Source organism: Giraffa tippelskirchi, chromosome 7, assembly GCF_054371585.1.
Source record: "Giraffa tippelskirchi isolate mGirTip1 chromosome 7, T2T-mGirTip1v1.2.pri, whole genome shotgun sequence".
In the NCBI taxonomy this organism is placed as follows: Eukaryota; Metazoa; Chordata; class Mammalia; order Artiodactyla; family Giraffidae; genus Giraffa; species Giraffa tippelskirchi.
The window spans coordinates 107,480,240-107,498,393 of record NC_137281.1 but is presented as its reverse complement, the minus strand read 5'-3'; the positions used below and the strand labels follow the sequence as shown (position 1 = coordinate 107,498,393).

The 18,154-nt window shown below is 49.7% G+C and overlaps 1 protein-coding gene and 1 long non-coding RNA gene across 4 annotated transcripts; one reads left to right on the top strand and one right to left on the bottom strand.

Moving 5' to 3' along the window:
- Positions 1-1,412: 1,412 nt before the first annotated feature.
- Positions 1,413-9,444, bottom strand: PIF1 (PIF1 5'-to-3' DNA helicase). 3 transcript variants are annotated; one of them, XM_081506162.1, is made up of 14 exons: positions 9,361-9,444; positions 8,055-8,631; positions 7,059-7,191; positions 6,847-6,972; positions 6,579-6,732; positions 6,374-6,488; positions 6,189-6,295; positions 4,922-5,061; positions 4,441-4,547; positions 3,389-3,476; positions 3,087-3,232; positions 2,292-2,483; positions 1,997-2,077; positions 1,413-1,937 (listed from the first exon to the last, which is right to left on the bottom strand). In XM_081506162.1, the coding sequence occupies exons 2-13, from the start codon at positions 8,610-8,612 to the stop codon at positions 2,018-2,020; spliced, it is 1,926 nt and encodes a 641-aa protein (XP_081362288.1). In that variant the 5' UTR covers positions 8,613-8,631; positions 9,361-9,444; the 3' UTR covers positions 1,413-1,937; positions 1,997-2,017. The 3 variants fall into 3 exon arrangements, 2 of the variants coding, with proteins under 2 accessions (XP_081362288.1, XP_081362287.1); XM_081506161.1 differs by having other exon boundaries at positions 1,413-2,077; XR_014058511.1 differs by lacking the exon at positions 3,389-3,476 and having other exon boundaries at positions 1,413-2,077.
- LOC145512474 (uncharacterized) lies at positions 8,465-10,630 on the top strand. Its single transcript, XR_014058512.1, has 2 exons — positions 8,465-9,177; positions 9,301-10,630. It is a non-coding gene; the product is annotated as an uncharacterized LOC145512474 (long non-coding RNA).
- The last annotated feature ends 7,524 nt before the right edge of the window (positions 10,631-18,154 follow it).

Here is an 18,154-nt window from a genome sequence, read left to right as displayed (position 1 = left end):
CCAAGACTGGAGATCAGTGTCCCCTGGGAGCACCACAGGGAGCTGCAGGGTTCCAAAGGGCATTGTGTGAGGCCCCCAGAGAGGTTATGACTCCGGGAAAGCCTTCTCCCACCCTGCCCTTGGGCCTGGGCAGAGTTATGGCCTGTGGATGCTGGTAACTGCGGGTGTCAGCAGCTACCATGACACCCTGGAGGTGACAGGTCTGCTCCTAGAAGGCCCACTCCCTGCTTGTAAGACCTTCAGGGTGGGGAGCCCCCAGTCTTGACTGAGCGAGGGTTTCCATACACTCCCAGGGATTTAGGTTCAAAGTTAGATCAAATGAGGGCACTTCCCTGGTGGTCCAGTGGCTAAGACTCTGCACTCCCAGTGTAGGGGGCCTGGGTTCAGTCCCTGGTCAGGGAACTAGATCCCATATACTACAACTAAGAGTTCCCACAACTAAGACCCTGCATAGCCAAATAAATAAATAAATAATTTTTTAAAAGTTAGATTAAATGAGATGCCAAGAAAATAAAGAACTGGGAGGTTCCTTGCCTACGTCCCTCATGAGGCAGTCTACTCTCATGATCTGGCCTGAGGGACAGGGGTGTCTGGAGATCCCCCTTCTAGAAAACCAGTTTGCCCTCCTCCAGGAGTCTCCTGGAGAACATCTTCACCATGAGAGAGGATTGCTAAGGACAGGACTTTCTAGTGTCCAGGCGGTCTTGTGAGGAAGACATCTTTAAGCAGGGTGAGTTCATCGGAGACTAGGGAAAGCTGAGATCAGGCTCTGGTGAAGGGAAAGGGGCTGGGGGTGGTGGGGGTGCCTCAGCAGTGTGAGTCGAGGGTGGGGTCAGAGAGGAGAGTCCCAGGAGAGGGTGCAAAAGAAATAACTGCATTTCTAAGACATCTTCAAGAGTCTGACTCTGAAGGATGATGGGAAATTCATCTCTGGGCAGAAGCCTTGGTCCTTCTCGCACCTTGAGGGCATATTCAGCCTCTTGCCAATGGCTGCAGGCCCTGCACGGAAAACCAAGCTCAACCAGCAACATGCCCACCTGTTGTGTAATGGTGATTCACCTTGTCATTTCACTGTGAGTCACCAACTCAGCTACCTCAGTTTTTTGAAGTAACCAGTGATACTAACAAAATCTCACATAAGGGTGCTGTGAGCTCAGCCATCAGCACATAATAGACACCTCTGCGTAAACAGGCTGGGCAGGGGTAGCCTCCCTGCAAAGGGTTAGCCAGTGCCCCAGGCAGGGGTTCTTTATATATTTATTTTTTGGCTATGCCAGTTGGCATGAAGGATCCTAGTTTCCTGATCACGAATCGAATCTACACCCCCTGCAGTGGAAGTGTAGTCTTAACACTGGACCACCAGGGAATTCACTAGCGGTTCTCAAAGGGAACAGACGACTCAACAGTCTTCACACAGTTTACTAGTTTATTTGTCCTAAATAAATACAGTCTGAGAATATCCATACTCCCACAAACAATGTCTTTCCCAAAAGAGCAGCTTAAGATATAGATGCACATTTTTGCAGCATGTGTTCTCAAGTTAGGCTCAGGATGGTGTTTGTCCTGGCTTGTGCAGGACTGGATCTGGCTATGAAGACTCTCCCTAGGTTCCCTTCTCTGCTTCAGACCTGAGTCCCTGCTAGGACCCCTACAGCCTGTTCCTCCTCTTGGAGCACCTGCCGCCTTTTCTCTCCATAGCTCACAGGGAGCAGCGCCCACAACTGTATGGCCCTGTGGCCGGCCGCTCGCAGAGAGCTCTGTCCTGTATCACCAGCTACCACTGCAGGCCCCCTGCCAACTCCTGACCCTGGAAGCAGCTCACCCAGGACAAGGGAAGAAACTGAGGCACAGCTGGCAAATGGATGGATTGCACTTTCCCCTGAGCCCAGCCAGAAGCTGAGAGCCCCCGATGAAGAAAGAAAGGGACACTGACCACCCTCCTCCTGGGATCCCCCAGGGCCTGGCTCCCTAGGGAGCAGGAGGAGGGGGAGACCACCCTTTGTCTTCTCTTCGCAGATCAAAGGTTCGGGTCCACGTTCTCCTGGTCTGACGTTCCCTCCTCATCGTCTGGGGACTCCTATATCAGAGCCAAAGAAACCCACTCATGGGCTTGTACTGTCCCCTCGAGTCACAGCCAGAGGGCCGGCATCTCCTTCCTCCTGCCCTCACCTCCAGTGGAGCCAGAGGAGGCTTTGCCACCCCCACCCCAGTGTTCTTTGGCCTTCCCTTCATCCTAGCTCCCAGGCTACTCACGGTCACATTCCGCCCACCATTGGGTGACTCCTTCTTACCAGGCTGAGGGCCCTGTCCCGCTGCAGGGAAGCATAGAAGCTTAGCACGCGGGGGTCACAGCGAACCACCATGGGGTCAAAGTCCAACACGCGGAGGCCCTGCAGGCTACGGGCCCGGGAAAGGGCCACATAGGCCTGGCCGCTGGCAAACACACGGCCTAGAGACATCTCCACACAATCCAGGGACATGCCCTGGGGGAGGGAGAGACAGGGCTGGAGCCAGTTCAGCCTTATTCCCTTGTGCCCAAGAAGCTGACCCCACTTCCACCAGGCCAGTTATGGCCCCCGATCTCCTTGCCCCGTTCATAGAGTCTAAGCCAGAGAGACAAGATGATGGGTGTCTGAGTAAGGGGGTGTCCAGGAAATATGGATCCAAGATAAGAGCAGAGGGATAAGGGTGAAAGGGAAGAACTCAGGTCTGGGTCAGAGAGGCATGGAAATGAGTCTTGCTCTGCCTGGCACTATGACCTTGGACGAGTTACTTAACCTCTTTGACTTTGGTTTCCTCTTCTGTAAAACAGAAGTGATTATTACAACTACACCTCACAGAGTGGTCATAATATGTTAAAATTAACATACCCAATAGTGGCTCAGAAAATGGCAGGAGAGGAAAGGGGGGAAGTATATGTGTCCAGGAAAGTGATGAGGCAGGATGGGAAATGTACTAAAGAAAGGTTTATTCTACAGCTGGTCTGGAACTTTCCATCACTCCCAAGGCCTTTAAGACCCGCACCCTTCAACGTGCCCAGGTCTATCCTGCCTCTACCCTGCCCTGCTGCCACCCCCTGCACTCACCTGGCTCTTGTGGATGGAAATGGCCCAGGCCAGCTGCAGGGGCAGCTGCTGCCGGCTGAGGAGCTGGCCCCCAGTGGTCTGCACTGTCCAGCGGTCAGCACGGATGACCTCGGTGACTCCACACAGGAACCGTACCTGGGGCAGCCCTGAGGGAGGTGTGGAGAAGTCTCACCTTTTATTCCCACGTCAGGACTCCAAGGTGAGACCTGTCCTCACCTTTCCACACGAGCCTTTTCCTCCATACGCTAACCCTGGGGCCCTGCTGTGAACCCAAGCAGTAGGACTGCTTTCCCACCACTTACCTCTCCCCTCGGCCTCAAACCCGACTACCACCCCTCGGGCACCATTCACCAGGCCCCGAGACACTGCCAAGTTCTTCACCAGCATCACCTGCGAGGGAAGGAAAACTGGAAGCATAGAGAGCCGCGCATCCCTACGCCTGGTCTCAGCTCCAGGCATTGCTATGGCGGTTCTCCGAGGCTGGGGGCTATCACGGAGGGGCACTGAATCCAAGGATTCCTGGAACAAGCTGCTTTATTTCCCTAGGTTTCCCTTTGTGTCAAAGGAGAATACATTTGCTCAGTTTGCCTTAGAAGGAGGGGATAAAGAATAATAAGGTGACAGGGCTTTGACAATCACCATGTCTATTACAGGTTATGTTTATGAACCTCAGTCTTGAGCGATAACCTCCTTCCAACCACTGTGCCTCCAGTTCCCGCTGGGGGCCCTCTGAAACCTAAGGAAAGGCCTCCACACTCTCATATGGAAGGAAGGAGAGACTCACAATATAGGGGGCACTACAGAAGACAATTGTGTGTGATAGGTATTTTACTCTGAATTTATTTATTAATACTTTTGGCTGTGTTGGGTCTTTGTTGCAGTGCATGGTGTGGAGCATGAGCTCTAGAGTAGGTGGACTCAGTAGTTGTGGCTGCGTGCTCTCTAGATGCCGTACTCAGGCTTATTTGCCCTGTGGCATGTGCAATCTTAGTTTCCCAACCAGAGATCGAACCCTCATCCCCTGCATTGAAAGGCAAATTCTTTTTTTTTTTTTTTTTTGAACGGCAAATTCTTAACTACTACACCACCAAGGCAGTCCCCTCCTCTGAATTTAGAGACGAGGAAACCCAGCTTCAGCAAAAAAGAGTGATCTGTCTAAAGCAACACTGCTTGGAGCTCCAAGTGGAAGAAGAGGAGAGCAGTGGAAAATAGAAGACAGAAAGGTGGGTTGGAATGGGAGGGAAAGAGTTTGTTGTGGTCACAGGTGGGTCCTCTGGCCATGGAGCAGCCTGTACAGAAGGGCAGTGATCTGGAAGGCCCAGCCCTCAGGGTTTAGGTCCCACCTCCCACTCACCTGGGCCCCCAGCTTTAGCTGAAGGAGCTGGCTAACAGGACACTGGGCATCCAGGGTCCGGGCTTGCTCAGGGTCACTGTCCATGGCCTCAAAGCTGTGTACTTCACCTGGGGAAAGAGTCAGGCAAACAGACTACAAGTCACTGACTTGTGACTCAATTTCCAAAAAACCACATATTAGCCCAGGGCATGGGGGAGGCAGTGAGGACAGCTCAGGCCTACCTGGGGCTCTGAAATCAGAGGCCTGTTCAAGTCTCATTTTTAGCGTTTATTGGCTGAGTGACTTTGACCCAGAAAAGGTCACATCTCTCAAAGTCACAATACATCTGCAGACGTAGGGGAGTTTATGGCCATTAAGGCTAGGGACCAAGATATTCAAATGACACCAAGGGTCCAGGCTGCCTGGAGTGGGGGGTTGGGGGGAGATGTCTGCCTGATGGCCTTTCCTAGCTGGTCTGGCCTAGCTCCAGCTCCCTGCTCACCTGGTAGTTTCTGCAGCTGCCTCTCGTTGGTAAGGGCCACGTCATCCTGGTGGGTACAGAGCTTTGTGGCCACAATCCCATCTCGCCCCACCTTGTGGGCAGCTGTGGCCTGGAGCTGGCGGGTGACTTCATCTGAGCACCTGTGGAGGCCAGGTTATCAGGGCAGAGCCCAGCCGAACACCAGGGAAAGTAGGGCACGTGGCCCACGTGTGGACCACGTGTCAGGCCATGGACCAGGCCTGGGGACTGGATGGGGTACCAGAGCTAGATTTGCTGGTTCCCAGGCTGGCCAACTTGTTTCTTCCTCACTTGGACCCCAGACATGAAGCAATGGTGCATGAGTGTGATCAGGGACAGGCACCCTTCCCTGTGTCTGTCCTAAGATAGGAGCTAGCCGCCCTCCTGAGGGAGCTGGATCTGATGAGTGAGCACGGGCCAGAGATTTAGAGATGCAGATAAGGCTCTGAGGTTGAGGCTGATACCCTATAATACTGGTACCCTATCATCAGATCACCCTCCAAGGTATAATTTTCTAGTCCCTTGCCTGCTGCCTTAGAGGAAAAAAAAAATCTAGCCTGTGTTTCTATTTTCCCCATTTCAAGCCTTCCTTCTGGGGAAGACCGGGTGCTGCAGCAACTCAAGTGGGAGGAGGGGGCAGAAATTGGGACCATCTCTGACTGCTCTGCCACTCAGCCTTCCTCTTGTCCCCTATACCGCTGGTGTGTGCTGTCACCTTCCTACCTGCCGTGGAAAGCCCCTCACCGCCACCCCTCCCCGGTTTGACTTGGGTCTCAAGGCCCAGCTCTGGCTCATTTCTTCCGCCCTCTTGGCCTGCTCTCTACTCCCGTGTTAGAGCAGCTGTAGGTAGCATCTCAACCTTTTGTCCTTGCTAGGGTGGGATCACATCTGAAACCTCTCCTCCCACACCAAGTGACCCCACAGACTCTAAGAGTAGAAGGAACTTGGGTTTCAGCATCAGACCTGAGTGCAAATTCCAGCTTGGCCACTTACTAGCCATGACTCTGGGCAAGTCACTTCACCTCTTTGAACCCCAGCTTCTGCATCTATAAAATGGGGGTGTCTCTATCTGCCCATAATTCCCTGAAATGTACTCTGTGCCAGGCCCTGTGCTGGCTGATGCTCACAGAGTGACCGTCTCGTATGGGGCCATGAAGCACTTCTCCCCCTTCTCTGGGTTCCTGTACTCCTCTCTAATCCATGCTTGGATCCTCATTCAGTGGCCCCTTCTCTCTTGACCAGGCCCCACCTGCCCAGCCGCACAGCTTGCAGCAGAGAGATGAAGGTCTTGTCCGTTTGCCTCCACACCTCAGTCAGCTCCAGGGTCACTGGGACACACTTCCTCCAGCTCTTGGCCTGGTGGGGGCAAGGTGGGGGAGTCAGGGAGCAGAGCAGACCCCCCCATGGGGGTTAGGGCCGGAGGGCAAGAGGTACCTGGAAGCAGAACTGTGGGAGTTGGGATCCCTTGGTTACAGGCGGCAGCTGCAGGAAGTCCCCACAGATGATGAGCTGGATCCCTCCGAATGGCTTGTTCTGCTGCCGGACAGCTCTGGAGAGGAGCGCGGGGAGCTCTAGGGGCTGGGGTGGATGGGTTCCACCCAGAAGATCATCAGACCCGGTCCTCACTGCACATACTGACCTGGCCACGGCCTCCAGCTTGTCAAACAGGTCTGCTTCCACCATGGAGATCTCATCAATGACTAGCCGCTGGCAGTTCAGCCAACCCTGCTGTACACCGGGCCGCTGGGCCAGGGCCACACACTGGGCCAGGGGAGCCTGGCCCGAGCCAATGCCTGTGAGGGACATTATTCAGCCAGGGCTGAGATCCCAGCGTCTCAACCCTGACCTCCTCTCCCTTCCCACCAGCCTGGCTTGCTGCCAGCTTAAACGCCAGGGCTCTCACATACCTGCAAAGGCATGGAGGGTAGTACCCCCGATGTGGCAGGCTGCCACACCAGTGCTGGCAGTGGCCACAGTGCCCGTGGGAGGCAGTGAGCCCAGGATACGCTTCAGCAGATAAGACTTCCCCGTCCCTGGGCAGAGGGCAAAGTCAGGGCCACTTCTCCTCCATCCCAGCGCCACCCCTGTTCTCACCACACCCACTCTGCCCCACCACTACCTGCACTTCCAGTGAAGAAAATGCTTTGGCCTTTTAGGACAGCCCTCAGGACAGCAGCCTGTTCCTTGGAAAGCTCTGGTTTGGTGGGGGGCAATCTCAGCCTCTTCACAGGCAGAGGCCACCTTGTGACTTCCTGGGGGGAGAGCGATGTCTCAGGACCTCCCGACATCTCCTCGGCATCACCCCCTCCCTTCTTGGCCTGATAGTCCTTTGTGTCTCTGCTGGCTTTTCTCCTTGGAGCCCTTGGGCAGCCTTGGTTCACCTGGAGATTTTGCCAGTAACCACAGGGGTCCAGGTCTCTCCCTGAGGAAGGGACCAAAGCTGGATCTCCACTGACCTCGGGTGTCACCCCTAAAGTCCCCTGTCTGCAGATCTAGATTCTCCTCAGGTTCCTCTCCTGGGTTCCCTAACTCTTCTGGTCCTCTCACCCATCCTTCCTTCTCACAACGCTTCCTGTCACAAATCTGTCTCTCTGACCTACAATCTCCCAAGCCAAACCCTGCTTAGCCAGGGCGCCTTTTTGCCCCATCTCTATCTTCTCTCCAGCTTAGTCTCAAACCCCTGTGGTTTGCGATCCATCTGTTCCAGTTTGAGAACACTGTCACACCCACCAGACTTTGTCCCCGCCCCCCCATCTGATTGGACCTGTGGGCTGCCCCTAATACAGCTGATCACTTTATTCTCTCCAAAACCTCTTCTCCTCCAGGAGGACCTCATTCCTATGTTTCTTCTGAAGCACCTTCTCTGCTTTCTCTTTTAACGTGACTAAGCCCATTTTTCCTATTCTCATTGCTCAGTCTCAAGGATTGCACTATGAGAAATAGTGCACACGCACAATTCCCATATTTCCGTTAGTCTCAGAAGCCTGATGAACATCTCCTCTGAAGTAATCAGCAGCCATCTCAAATACCACCACCATCTTCCCCCCAAACTTGGGCTCCCTCGGTCTCTTCCATCTCCCACTCCCCAAGGCGACCCCCGTTTTCCTCTCCTCACGGTGCTGGGCTTGGCTCCCGCCCGAAGTTCCGTGGGCCGCTTCGCCGGCGTGGTGTCCGTGACTCGGGTGGCCGCCGCTCGCCGCAGCTCCTCAGGCTGCACGGGGCTGATGCTGACGAAATCGCAGGGCCGCGGGCCAAGCAGCTGCGTGCGGGCTGAGGCCGGCCCGGGACCCGGGGCCGCCGCCAGCTTGAGGCGTAGCGTGCGCAGGAAGCGGCGCAGGCGGTCCGGGGGGCAATCGGAGAGCAGCAGCTGGACGGCGCTGGCCCGGAGAGTGCTGTCGGCGGGGAACCGCAGAGTGCTGCGCCCGGCCGCGGCGAAGCGGGTGAAGAGGCGCGCGGCGCGCACGGGGAAGAAGCGCGGCCGCCCAGCGGGCCCGGGCGCCTGCAGCCTCAGCATCAACTCGCGGCGCTCGTTACGACCCAGGCTCAGCTCCGCGGTGCGTAGGGCCTGGCGCCTTCGCGGCTGCCCACCCGGGCTCAGCTCCTCCACAGCCACACGGCACCGCAGTTCTCCGTCCTCGCATTCTGCTGCCGCTGCCTGGGTGCCCGAAAGCATCGCTGCCGCCTCTATAGGTCTGGAAAAAGACCGGAGCACAGGGGTCACAGGGACTCAGGGGACATCATAGGTGGTACAGAAGTCTGGACAGGGAGCCCAGTCAAAGCCACAAAGGGTCCCAGGGCTGTCTCCGGTAACACAAAGGGATCACTGAGACTGTAAAAGCGCCCTGGGGCAAACTGGAAATTCTCCTAGACATTTCTCTCCCACACAATTTCCAGAGCTGCGGATGGGCAGCGTCAAGCGCACCCAGGATTGGGAAACTCTGCTGTCCGATAAGAGCCACAGAAGAATGGAGCCCCTGAACAGAAAAGAAGCTTGCTTCTAAGAGACCCAGGGCGGGCACGGGAATCTTGAGTCCTTTCCGCAAGGAAGCAGGAGACTCTCACTTCTGGAGGAAAGCAGGACTGACATGTTATCAGCGGCTTCTCTCTCCCAGCTACCTTCACTGGTTTATATGCAGCCAAGCTACTGTCACCATTTCCCATGTACAGAAGTGGAAAACAGGCTGAGAGAGACCACAACGGCTGGTAGGAGTCAGGGATCGTGTGATTCGGAAGCTCTGGTGGGTCCCATCTCTAAGGTGGGGTGGAAGTAGAAAATATTTGGCTACGGAAATAGCGGAGGGACCCTGGCTTCCGGGAACCCGTTCACGCGCCGTCTGATTCATTCGTATGCACCCTCCCAGCAGGGACCCCTTGAAGAAGAACGTTCTGCCTCCCACGTCTGGGATCAGGTGGACACTCACTTGCGCCAGCACTTGGACGAACAGTTGAGAAAAGTCGGCCTGCAGGCGAAAGTAGCACACTGGAAACTTTCAAATTCTGGGAGTAGAGAATCATCCTATCACCTGCAGGATCTTTAAATTTTCTAGCCAATCAGAGAAAGCGGGCGTGACAAGGGGCGTGTCTTTCTGTGCGTTTCTACCCTCAGAGCTTGGGCTGTACCAATGGCACGCCAGAGGAAGGAGGCTTATCGTGGTGTCGGAGCATACCAAGTCGCGCGGACGAGTGGATGTGGTGGGAGGGGACGGAGACTGCAGCTGGGCCGTGCGTGGATTAGTGCCACCAATCGCGTCTCTAAAGATTTATTTTCAAGACCTTGCCTCCAACACAGACTCCCTCCCCTCTAGCCCTCACACAGCGGCTGAACTTGGCCTTGGGGAAGAGCTGCCTCTGATCCCTCCCATCTCTGTTTACACTCACGGGACCTTTGTCCATTTCTGGGCAGACCGCTCCCCAGCCCTCGCCCCCTGACCGAGACCTGCTGCTCCCGCTGCCCCCACCCCAGCTCCTTCCACGCTTATCGGTCTTTGTGTCATTTTACTTATTTGTCTTTCCCATCCGTCTGAGACACATCAGTGAAGAACTGAGACCTGTGACCAGGTACTCAGAGAGTACAAGGGAAGTGAGCGAGCCTCCGTCTTCAGGGAATGCGTATCCCTCTCATTGCACTGAATGCATAGGGAATTTGTTTTTAATTTTCTTTTCCCTCATTAAATCTTGGAATGACATAGCTAGAAGGCATCTTACAGGTGAGTGAGCCCGCTCATTTATTGAATTGCCCACATTTTTCATATGAGGAAACCAAGGCTCCAAGAAGTTTTACCGGATGTCACATAGCTTATAGATAGCAAAACAAAGCCTGGAAGCCAAGTCTAAGCCTGTTAGTTTAACTACTACACCACGCTGCTCCCAGAGAGAGAGAGAGACAGAGAGACAGAGGCTGGTCTAACCTGGTGAAGGAAGTCCAGGCCTGGACTGGAATGTCAGCTCCTGAAAGGCACTGTGTTATGCCAGACCTGCAGGTTTGCTGTTACTCTAAGCAAGTTTCCTTAATGTCTCAAGCCTTTGTTTCCTTATATTTAAAAATGGAGAAAGATGAAAATGTGATGATTGCATAACTATCACTATACTAAACCCCATCAAATTAGTTGCTTTAAATTGTATGGTATGTGAATTTTATCTCAATAAAACTGTTAGGAAAAAATAAAAATGAAAAATATTTTTCCTCTTAAATGTTGTTTTGACATATGACTACTAGTGGCATAGAAAAAATTTTAATATCACTGTTGTAAGCAGAATAATGATACCCCCCCCAAATATGTCTACATCCTAATCCCCAGATTCCTTTTGTATGTTACTTTACATAGCAAAAGGGACTTTGCAGATGTGATAAATTAAGGATCTTGACATGGGGAGACTACCCTGGGTTGTCTGGGTAGGCTCAATTAGGATTCTTATAAGGGAGGCTAGAGAGTCAGAGGAGATGTGATGAATAAGTGGACATGTGTGTGTTTGTGTGTGTGTGAAAGAGAGAGAGAGAAAGGCTGATTTGAAGATGTTACTGCTAGCCTAGAAAATGGAAAAAAGGGCCATGAACCAAGCATATAGGATACAGGTTTCTTGAAGCTGGGAAAGGCTAGAGGAAGTGGGATCCCCCCTAGATTCGCCAGAAGGAACACAGCTCTTGATTTTAGTCCAATGAGACACATTTAGGCCTCCAGAACTGCAAGATAATAAGTTTGTCTCATTTTAAGCCACCAAATTTGTGGTAATTTGTTACAGTAGCTATAACAATAAGAAACAAATACAATCATGAGCTAGAAAATGAAAGCTGGGACTATGAACTTATGTCTGTGTCTATTTCCAAAGCCTATGTTCTCTCTTCTCACTACCCTGTGCTTAAAGTAGGCCCAGCACACTCATAGCCTGCTGCCTTCTCCCTTCTCTCTGTGTAGTACCCCAGACTAGTTCTAGGGAAAGCATGGAGACTTCCATATGAATTTTCCCCCAGTATTTTTTTTCTTTTGGACTCACCATACAGCTTGTGGGATTTTAGTTCACCAACCAGGGATCTAAACCAGCCCCTTGCAGTGAAAGCCCCAAGTCATAACCACTGGACTGCAAGGGAATTCCCTCAAAATTTTTTTTTAATTGTAAAATCTACATAACATAAAATTCACCATACTGACTGTTTTTCAGTATACAATTCATTACCATTAACTGCATTCAGATATTGTATAGCCATCACCACTATTTCCAGAAAAGTTTCATTATTCTGAAACAGAAACTTTGTACCCATTAGACAATAACTCCCATTCCTCTGCTCTCAGCCCCTGGTACCCCAAATATTTTATTCTGAAAATATATTCCAACATGTACAGAAAGATTGAAAGACTTTTACAGTGAACACCATATACCTACCATCAAGATTCTACAATTAATATTTTGCTGTATTTGTTTTGTGTGTTAGTCGCTCAGTCGTGCCTGACTCTTTGCAACCCCATGGACTATAGCCTGCCAGGCTCCTCTGTCCATGGAATTCTCCAAGTAAGAATACTGGAGTGTGTTGCCATTCCCTTTTCCAGGAGAACTCTGCAACCCAGGGATAGAACAAGGGTCTCTCGCATTGCGGGCAGATTCCTTACTGGCTGAGCCACCAGGGAAGTATTTAACACATCTATCCATCCCTGCATTCATCAATCCATCTTTTGTGATGCAGTTCAAAGTTGCAGACAACAGTATATTTCATCTCTAAACACTTCAACATGCAATGAATTAGCTAGAGTTTATGCTTACCTTTTTAATGTAAACTTTACATATAGTGAAATGCACAGATTATACAAATATGTATTCTTGTGTGTATTGGCTTCTTTCAGGCATCATGATTTTGAGATTCATCCATGTTGCTGAGTGTATCAGTAGTTGGATCCTTTTTAATGCTGAGTTGTGTTGCTTTGTATGGATATACTGCAGTTTATCCATTTTCCTGTTGATGGATATCTGGATTTTGTGGTATTTATGCTTTATTTTTTCTTGGATAAATACCTAGGTGAAAAATTGCTGAGTCTTGGAGTTTACATTTAGTTTTATATGAAACTGCAAGAGCTTTTCCCAAAGTGGTTGTCTGCTCAACCAAGTTAACAGTGAGTCCTTGGGCAAAGGAAAGCCGGACACCGATTAACGGTTCTCAGGCTCCGCCCTCTTCCCCGCCCCAGCGCCACGGGTCTTCAGCTAGATCTTGATTGGCTGATGAAGGAGGGAGGTGGAGGCAGACGAACTGCTCACATCTGTGACCGGACTTCCTCCCTATCGGTTTTGTGCCGCTTTTGCATCCGCAGGTCTTCTGCTCACTGCTGCCGCCGCGGGGTCAGTTCTAAGCGAAGCGCAACACTGCTCCCTGGTCTCCTCGCCTAACCCAAAGCCTGGTTTTAACGCAAGCTGTCTGGAGGAATGGATTTTCTTCATTATGACATTTCCTTCTCCAGAACTCTCTCTGTTCATCTTATCTGCTTTCTCCCACTTGGCGGTCTCAGTCCAGTCTCCGACTCACTAATAATGACGACATCAGCACAGAATGGGGTGGTTTAACTAATTGCACTGTTAAGGCGTTTTCTCTTTTGATACATAAAAGAGCCAGCCCTTCCCCTTTATGATCCTTTCTCGCCGTGCTCTCCCCACCTTTACAGTTCTAGGCTTACACAGTCTTGCAGAGGAGCATGAAAGGGTGTTTCGTGTTCTTCCAGCTTACGGAGCACGATTCACCTCGCACTGCTTCTTCTTCTTTGGGGCAGCTGACACTCATTTTATTGAACCTCCGGTACAGGTGATTCTGATTCTCCCTCATTAAAATACTCTCAACTTCCACAACACACATTCCCTCATTTTTCCTACATATTGGCGGCTTCATGTCATTCTCCTTTGCTGATCCCTTTTCCTCAGCTAGCCCTCTCAATGTGGGAGGACTTTTTTTTTTCTCCCGTCTTATCCAATCCCACGGATTAATTATTAGCTACATGTTAATTCTCAATATTATGACCCCCGCCTGCCCTTCTCCTCTGATCTCCAGACCATATTCATTTGTCCTCCTGATGCTATCTCCACACAGATGCCTAAATGGCATGTTAAACTCACTGTCTCCAAAACAGATTTTCATCTCCTTCTCCGTGATAGCTCAGCTGGTAAAGAATTTCCCTGCAATGCGGGAGACCTCGGTTCGATGCCTGGGTTGGGAAGATCCCCTGGAGGAGGGAAAGGCAGGCTACTCACTCCAGGATTCTGGCCTGGAGAATTCCATGGACTGTATAGTCAGTGGGGTCACAAAGAGTGAGACACAACTGAGCGACTTTCATTTTCCAATACCATATAAACTTGTTTTTCTCTTGTCTTCATCATCTCTATAAATGGCACCTCCATTTTTAGCTCCAGTTGAAAACTACACCATATTCTTGATCCCTTCTTCACCTACAACATCCAGCTCACCATTGAAAAATATTGTTTCCACCTCCAAAATGTTTGTTTTGTTTTTTAAAATTGAGGTATAGTTGATATAAACAAAATGGAAATGAAATCTATGTACTGGGCGAAAATATTTGCAAATTATGCTACTGACAAAGGCTTACTTTCCAAATATACAAACTGCTCTTACAACTTAATGACAAAAACCCCTAAACAACCCTATCAAAAACTGGGAAGAAGAACTAAATACACATTTCTCCAAAGATGACATACATCTGGCCAATTGGTATATGAAAAGATGTTCAACATCACTAATTATCAGATAAATGCAAATCAAAACTACAGTGAGGTATTGCACCAGTCAGAATGGCCATCATTAAAAAGTCCACAAACAACAAATGCTGGATAGGGTGTGGAGAATGTACACTGTTGGTGGGAATGTAAATTGTTACAGCTGAAACTGTTTGGGGTGGTTTGTGGGGAGGTGGGCTCCAAAGAGCTCCCGGTACCATAGTCCTTTATGTCTCAGTGCAGAAAAGATTTCATCGAGAGGCAGAGTGATAGATAAGAAATGATTTATTACAATAGGATGCTTGTCAGGCTTACAAGCAGGCAGACGAGGGCATGCTGCTGAGAGCTTACTGGGCTACAGTTTTACAATCAAAGGAAAAGTAGGGAGGGGAAGAACTTACTTGTCACTCTTGAGTAGATATCATAATTCCATCACTAGCTTCTCCTCTAGGGTGGGCGGGGGACTTTTCTTGTCCCTACATGGTCATGCTTTATGCGTCCAGAGAACATGTCCTAGGATCATTAACTTACTGTGTTCACTGGGCAGTATGTGTGTCTCATGCCACCATTGTTTTATTATTTGGGGCATGTCTCGTGCTTTTGTTGCATGATTTTGTTGCTAAGCAACGCTGCTTGGTTTTGTGGCTAAGCAAACCTGTTCTCTTTAGTAATCATTAATTTCCAGGGGTCTCCTATATTTTTTCTACCTACAATCCCCTGCTGGAATTAACTATTTAATCACCTATTTTATCCTTTTACTCTGTCCTTATCAAAGTCACTATGGAAAATGGAAGCTGTATGGAGGTTCTCTATACAGTGGTTAGGAATCCTCTGTACAACACAGGGGACATGGGTTCCATCCCTGGTCTGCAGGATCCCACATGCTGTGGGGCAACTAGGCCCATGAACCACAACTACTGAGCCCGTGCTCTAGAGCCCATAAGCCACAGTTACTGAAGCCCACATGCACTAGAGCCCATGCCCTGCAAAAAGAGAGGCCATCTCAATGAGAAGCCCATACACTGCAACTAGAAAGTAGCCCTTGATCGGTGCAAGTAGAGAAAGCCCAAGCACAGCAATGAAGACTCAGTGCAGCCAGAAATAAGATAAATAAATAAAAATTTTTTAAAAAGTATCACTGAAATGTATTTTAAAAGATAAAAATAAAAAAACACTAAAAATAGAGTTACTGTATGATCCAAACAATCCCACTCCTGGGCATATATCAGGAGAAAACTCTGATTCAAAAAGATACATGAAACAACAACAATAAATCCCCAGAAGATATATGCACCCCAATGTTCATAGCAGCACTTTTTACAATAGCTGAGACATAGAAGCAACCTAAATGTCCTTCGATAGTTGAATGGATAAAGAAAAATTTGAAGTATAGTTGATTTAAAATGTTTCAAGCATAGCAAAGTGATACATATATATATATAATATCCTTTTTCAGATTTTTTCTATTATAGGTTATCAAAATGTATTTTGAATCTATTCATTTCCCTCCATCCCCACACCACAACCTAGAGTTAGCAGCCTGTCAGATCTCCCCTGGAATACAAGATGTGTGCGTGCGTGCTAAATCGCTTCAGTCATGTTTGACGCTGCAACCTCATGGACTGCAGCTCACCAGGCTCCTCTGTCCATGTGATTCTCCAGGCAAGGATACTGGAGTGTGTTGCCATGCCCTCCTCCAGGGGATCTTCCCAATCCAGGGGTCAAACCCGAGTCTCATGCATTGGCAGGCAGGTTCTTTACCACTAGTGCCACCTAAGAAATTCCCTGGATTAGAGCAGTTGGCTCATAATCTCACTGGATTCCTGGATTCTGCTCTGTCCCCCCTACAATCCTTTCTCCAAACAGCAGCAGGTGGGATCTTTTCAAACACGTAAATCAGATGTTGCTACTGCTCTAGTTAAAGGCTTTCAATGCCTTCTTAGGCTATTCCTCCTTACCACAGCCTGAGGCCAACTCTCTCCCTTTCTTCCACTGTGACCTCAAATCTTCCACTTTCTTCTATTTATTGATTTAATTTATTGACTGTGCTGGGTCTTCATTGCTCCTCATGGGCTTTTCTCTAGTTGCCTTGAGCAGGAGCTTCTCTCTAGTTGCAGTGCACGGGCTTCTCATGGCAGGGCTTTTCTTGTGCAGCAGGGGCTCTAGGTGCACAGGCTTCAGTTGGTTGTGGTGGGTGGACTCAGTAGTTGTGGCTCGCAGGCTCTAGAGAACAGGCTCAATAGCTGTAGTGCACGGGCATACGCGATCTTTCCAGACCAGGGATCGAACCTGTGTCCCCTGCTTTGGCAGGCGGATTCTCAACCACTGGACCACCAGGGAAGTCCTACCACTTTCTTCTTTACTCACTGTGCTTCTGTCACACTTGTCCCCTTTGTGTTCCTTGAAGACCCCATGCCAGAGTCTGCGTTTGCTGTTTCTTTTGGATGAAATACCTCCCCCCTCTCCCCTTTGCCTCTTTTTGGGACTTTCTCTTTCTCATCTTTCATGTCTCAGCTGAAATTTCCACTCTGTGGAAAGGTTTCCGCCTCACCACTCACACCATATCTAAAATTACTATTTTATTACCTGTTTATTTCCCTTAGAAAACTTACCACATTGTGTTGTTATCGTGGTCATCTGTTTATTTGCCTATCATCGCTTTCTTCCGGCTTCAAGAGGGCAGAGATCACCCTTGTCATGTTATGGCTTTGTGCCTTGCATTCAAAACAGTGCCCGAGACATGGTAACCTCTCAACAGATATTTACTGAATGGATATTTATCAATGAATAATGAAGCCATTCTCTCCAAGTCCTGACCCTCTATCTCTACTATCTCTTGAATCTGCTTCTACCATCCATATAAACCACTGGCCTGGTTCTGGCTCCATCAACTCCAACCTGGATTTCTGTGACAGTCTCTGACCCAATGGGTCTCCATGTCTCTCTTGCCCGTCACCACTCTTCACATACTAGTTCTTTTTTTTGTTTGTTTTTTTAAAAATTTATTTTTAATTGAAGGATAATTGCTTTCAACATTGTGTTGGTCTCTGACATACATCATCAACATGAATCAGCCATAGGTATATATCCGTCCTCTCCCTCTTGAACCTCCCTCCTAACACCCATCCCTTCCCACTGCTTCTAGGTTGTCACAGAGCCCTGTTTGAGTTCCCTGAGTCATATAGCAAATTCCCACTGGCTATCTGTTTCACATATGGCAGTGTATATGTTTCCATGCTACTCTCTCCATTCATCCCACCCACACACAACAGTTCCAAAATTAAGGTATCAATATGAAAATCCATGTCAGGTCCTGTTTCAGTGCTTCAGTGGCCCCCAGCTACTTGCAGGAAAAATTTCAAGTCTCTCAGGTCAGTACTCAAGGCACTCAGTACTCTAGCTTCTGCTGCCTCCTTGGTGGCATCTTTCTGAACTCCCCACCACCATCACACACATATGACCACAGACATCTGCCTACAGTCCCCTAACAAGTCAGGGTGTTCTACAAGTTCTCTTTGTGAGACATTCCCACTTCCTAAATTCCTGTGCCTCCTCCTCTGTCCCCATCCATCTAACCCTGCTAGAATACAGCTTAGTCACTCCAGCCCTCTGGAAACCAGCTCTTAGCACACCGGGTGTACCCCTTCTCAGGTCTTATCTACCCTCCTACTGATTCATACCTCTCCAAGGCAGGGCCTGGGCTTTTGAATAGCCTGGTCACACAATGCTGCCAAAAGACATAATTGGTAGAGAGCACAGACTCTGGAGTCAGGTGAGGTTTGAATCCTTGGGCCACCACTTATCAGTCAAGTGACCTTAAATAGGTCCAAGCTTTGGATTCTTTTTTTTTGTCTGTGCTGAATCTTTGTTGCTATCAGGGCTTGTCTCTAGTTGTGGTGGGCGGGGGCTACTCTCTAGTTGCAGTGTGAAGGCTTCTCATTGTGGTGGCTTCTTTTGTTGCAGAGCACGGGCTCCAGGGTGCAAGGTTTCAGTAGTTGCCACAAATGGGCT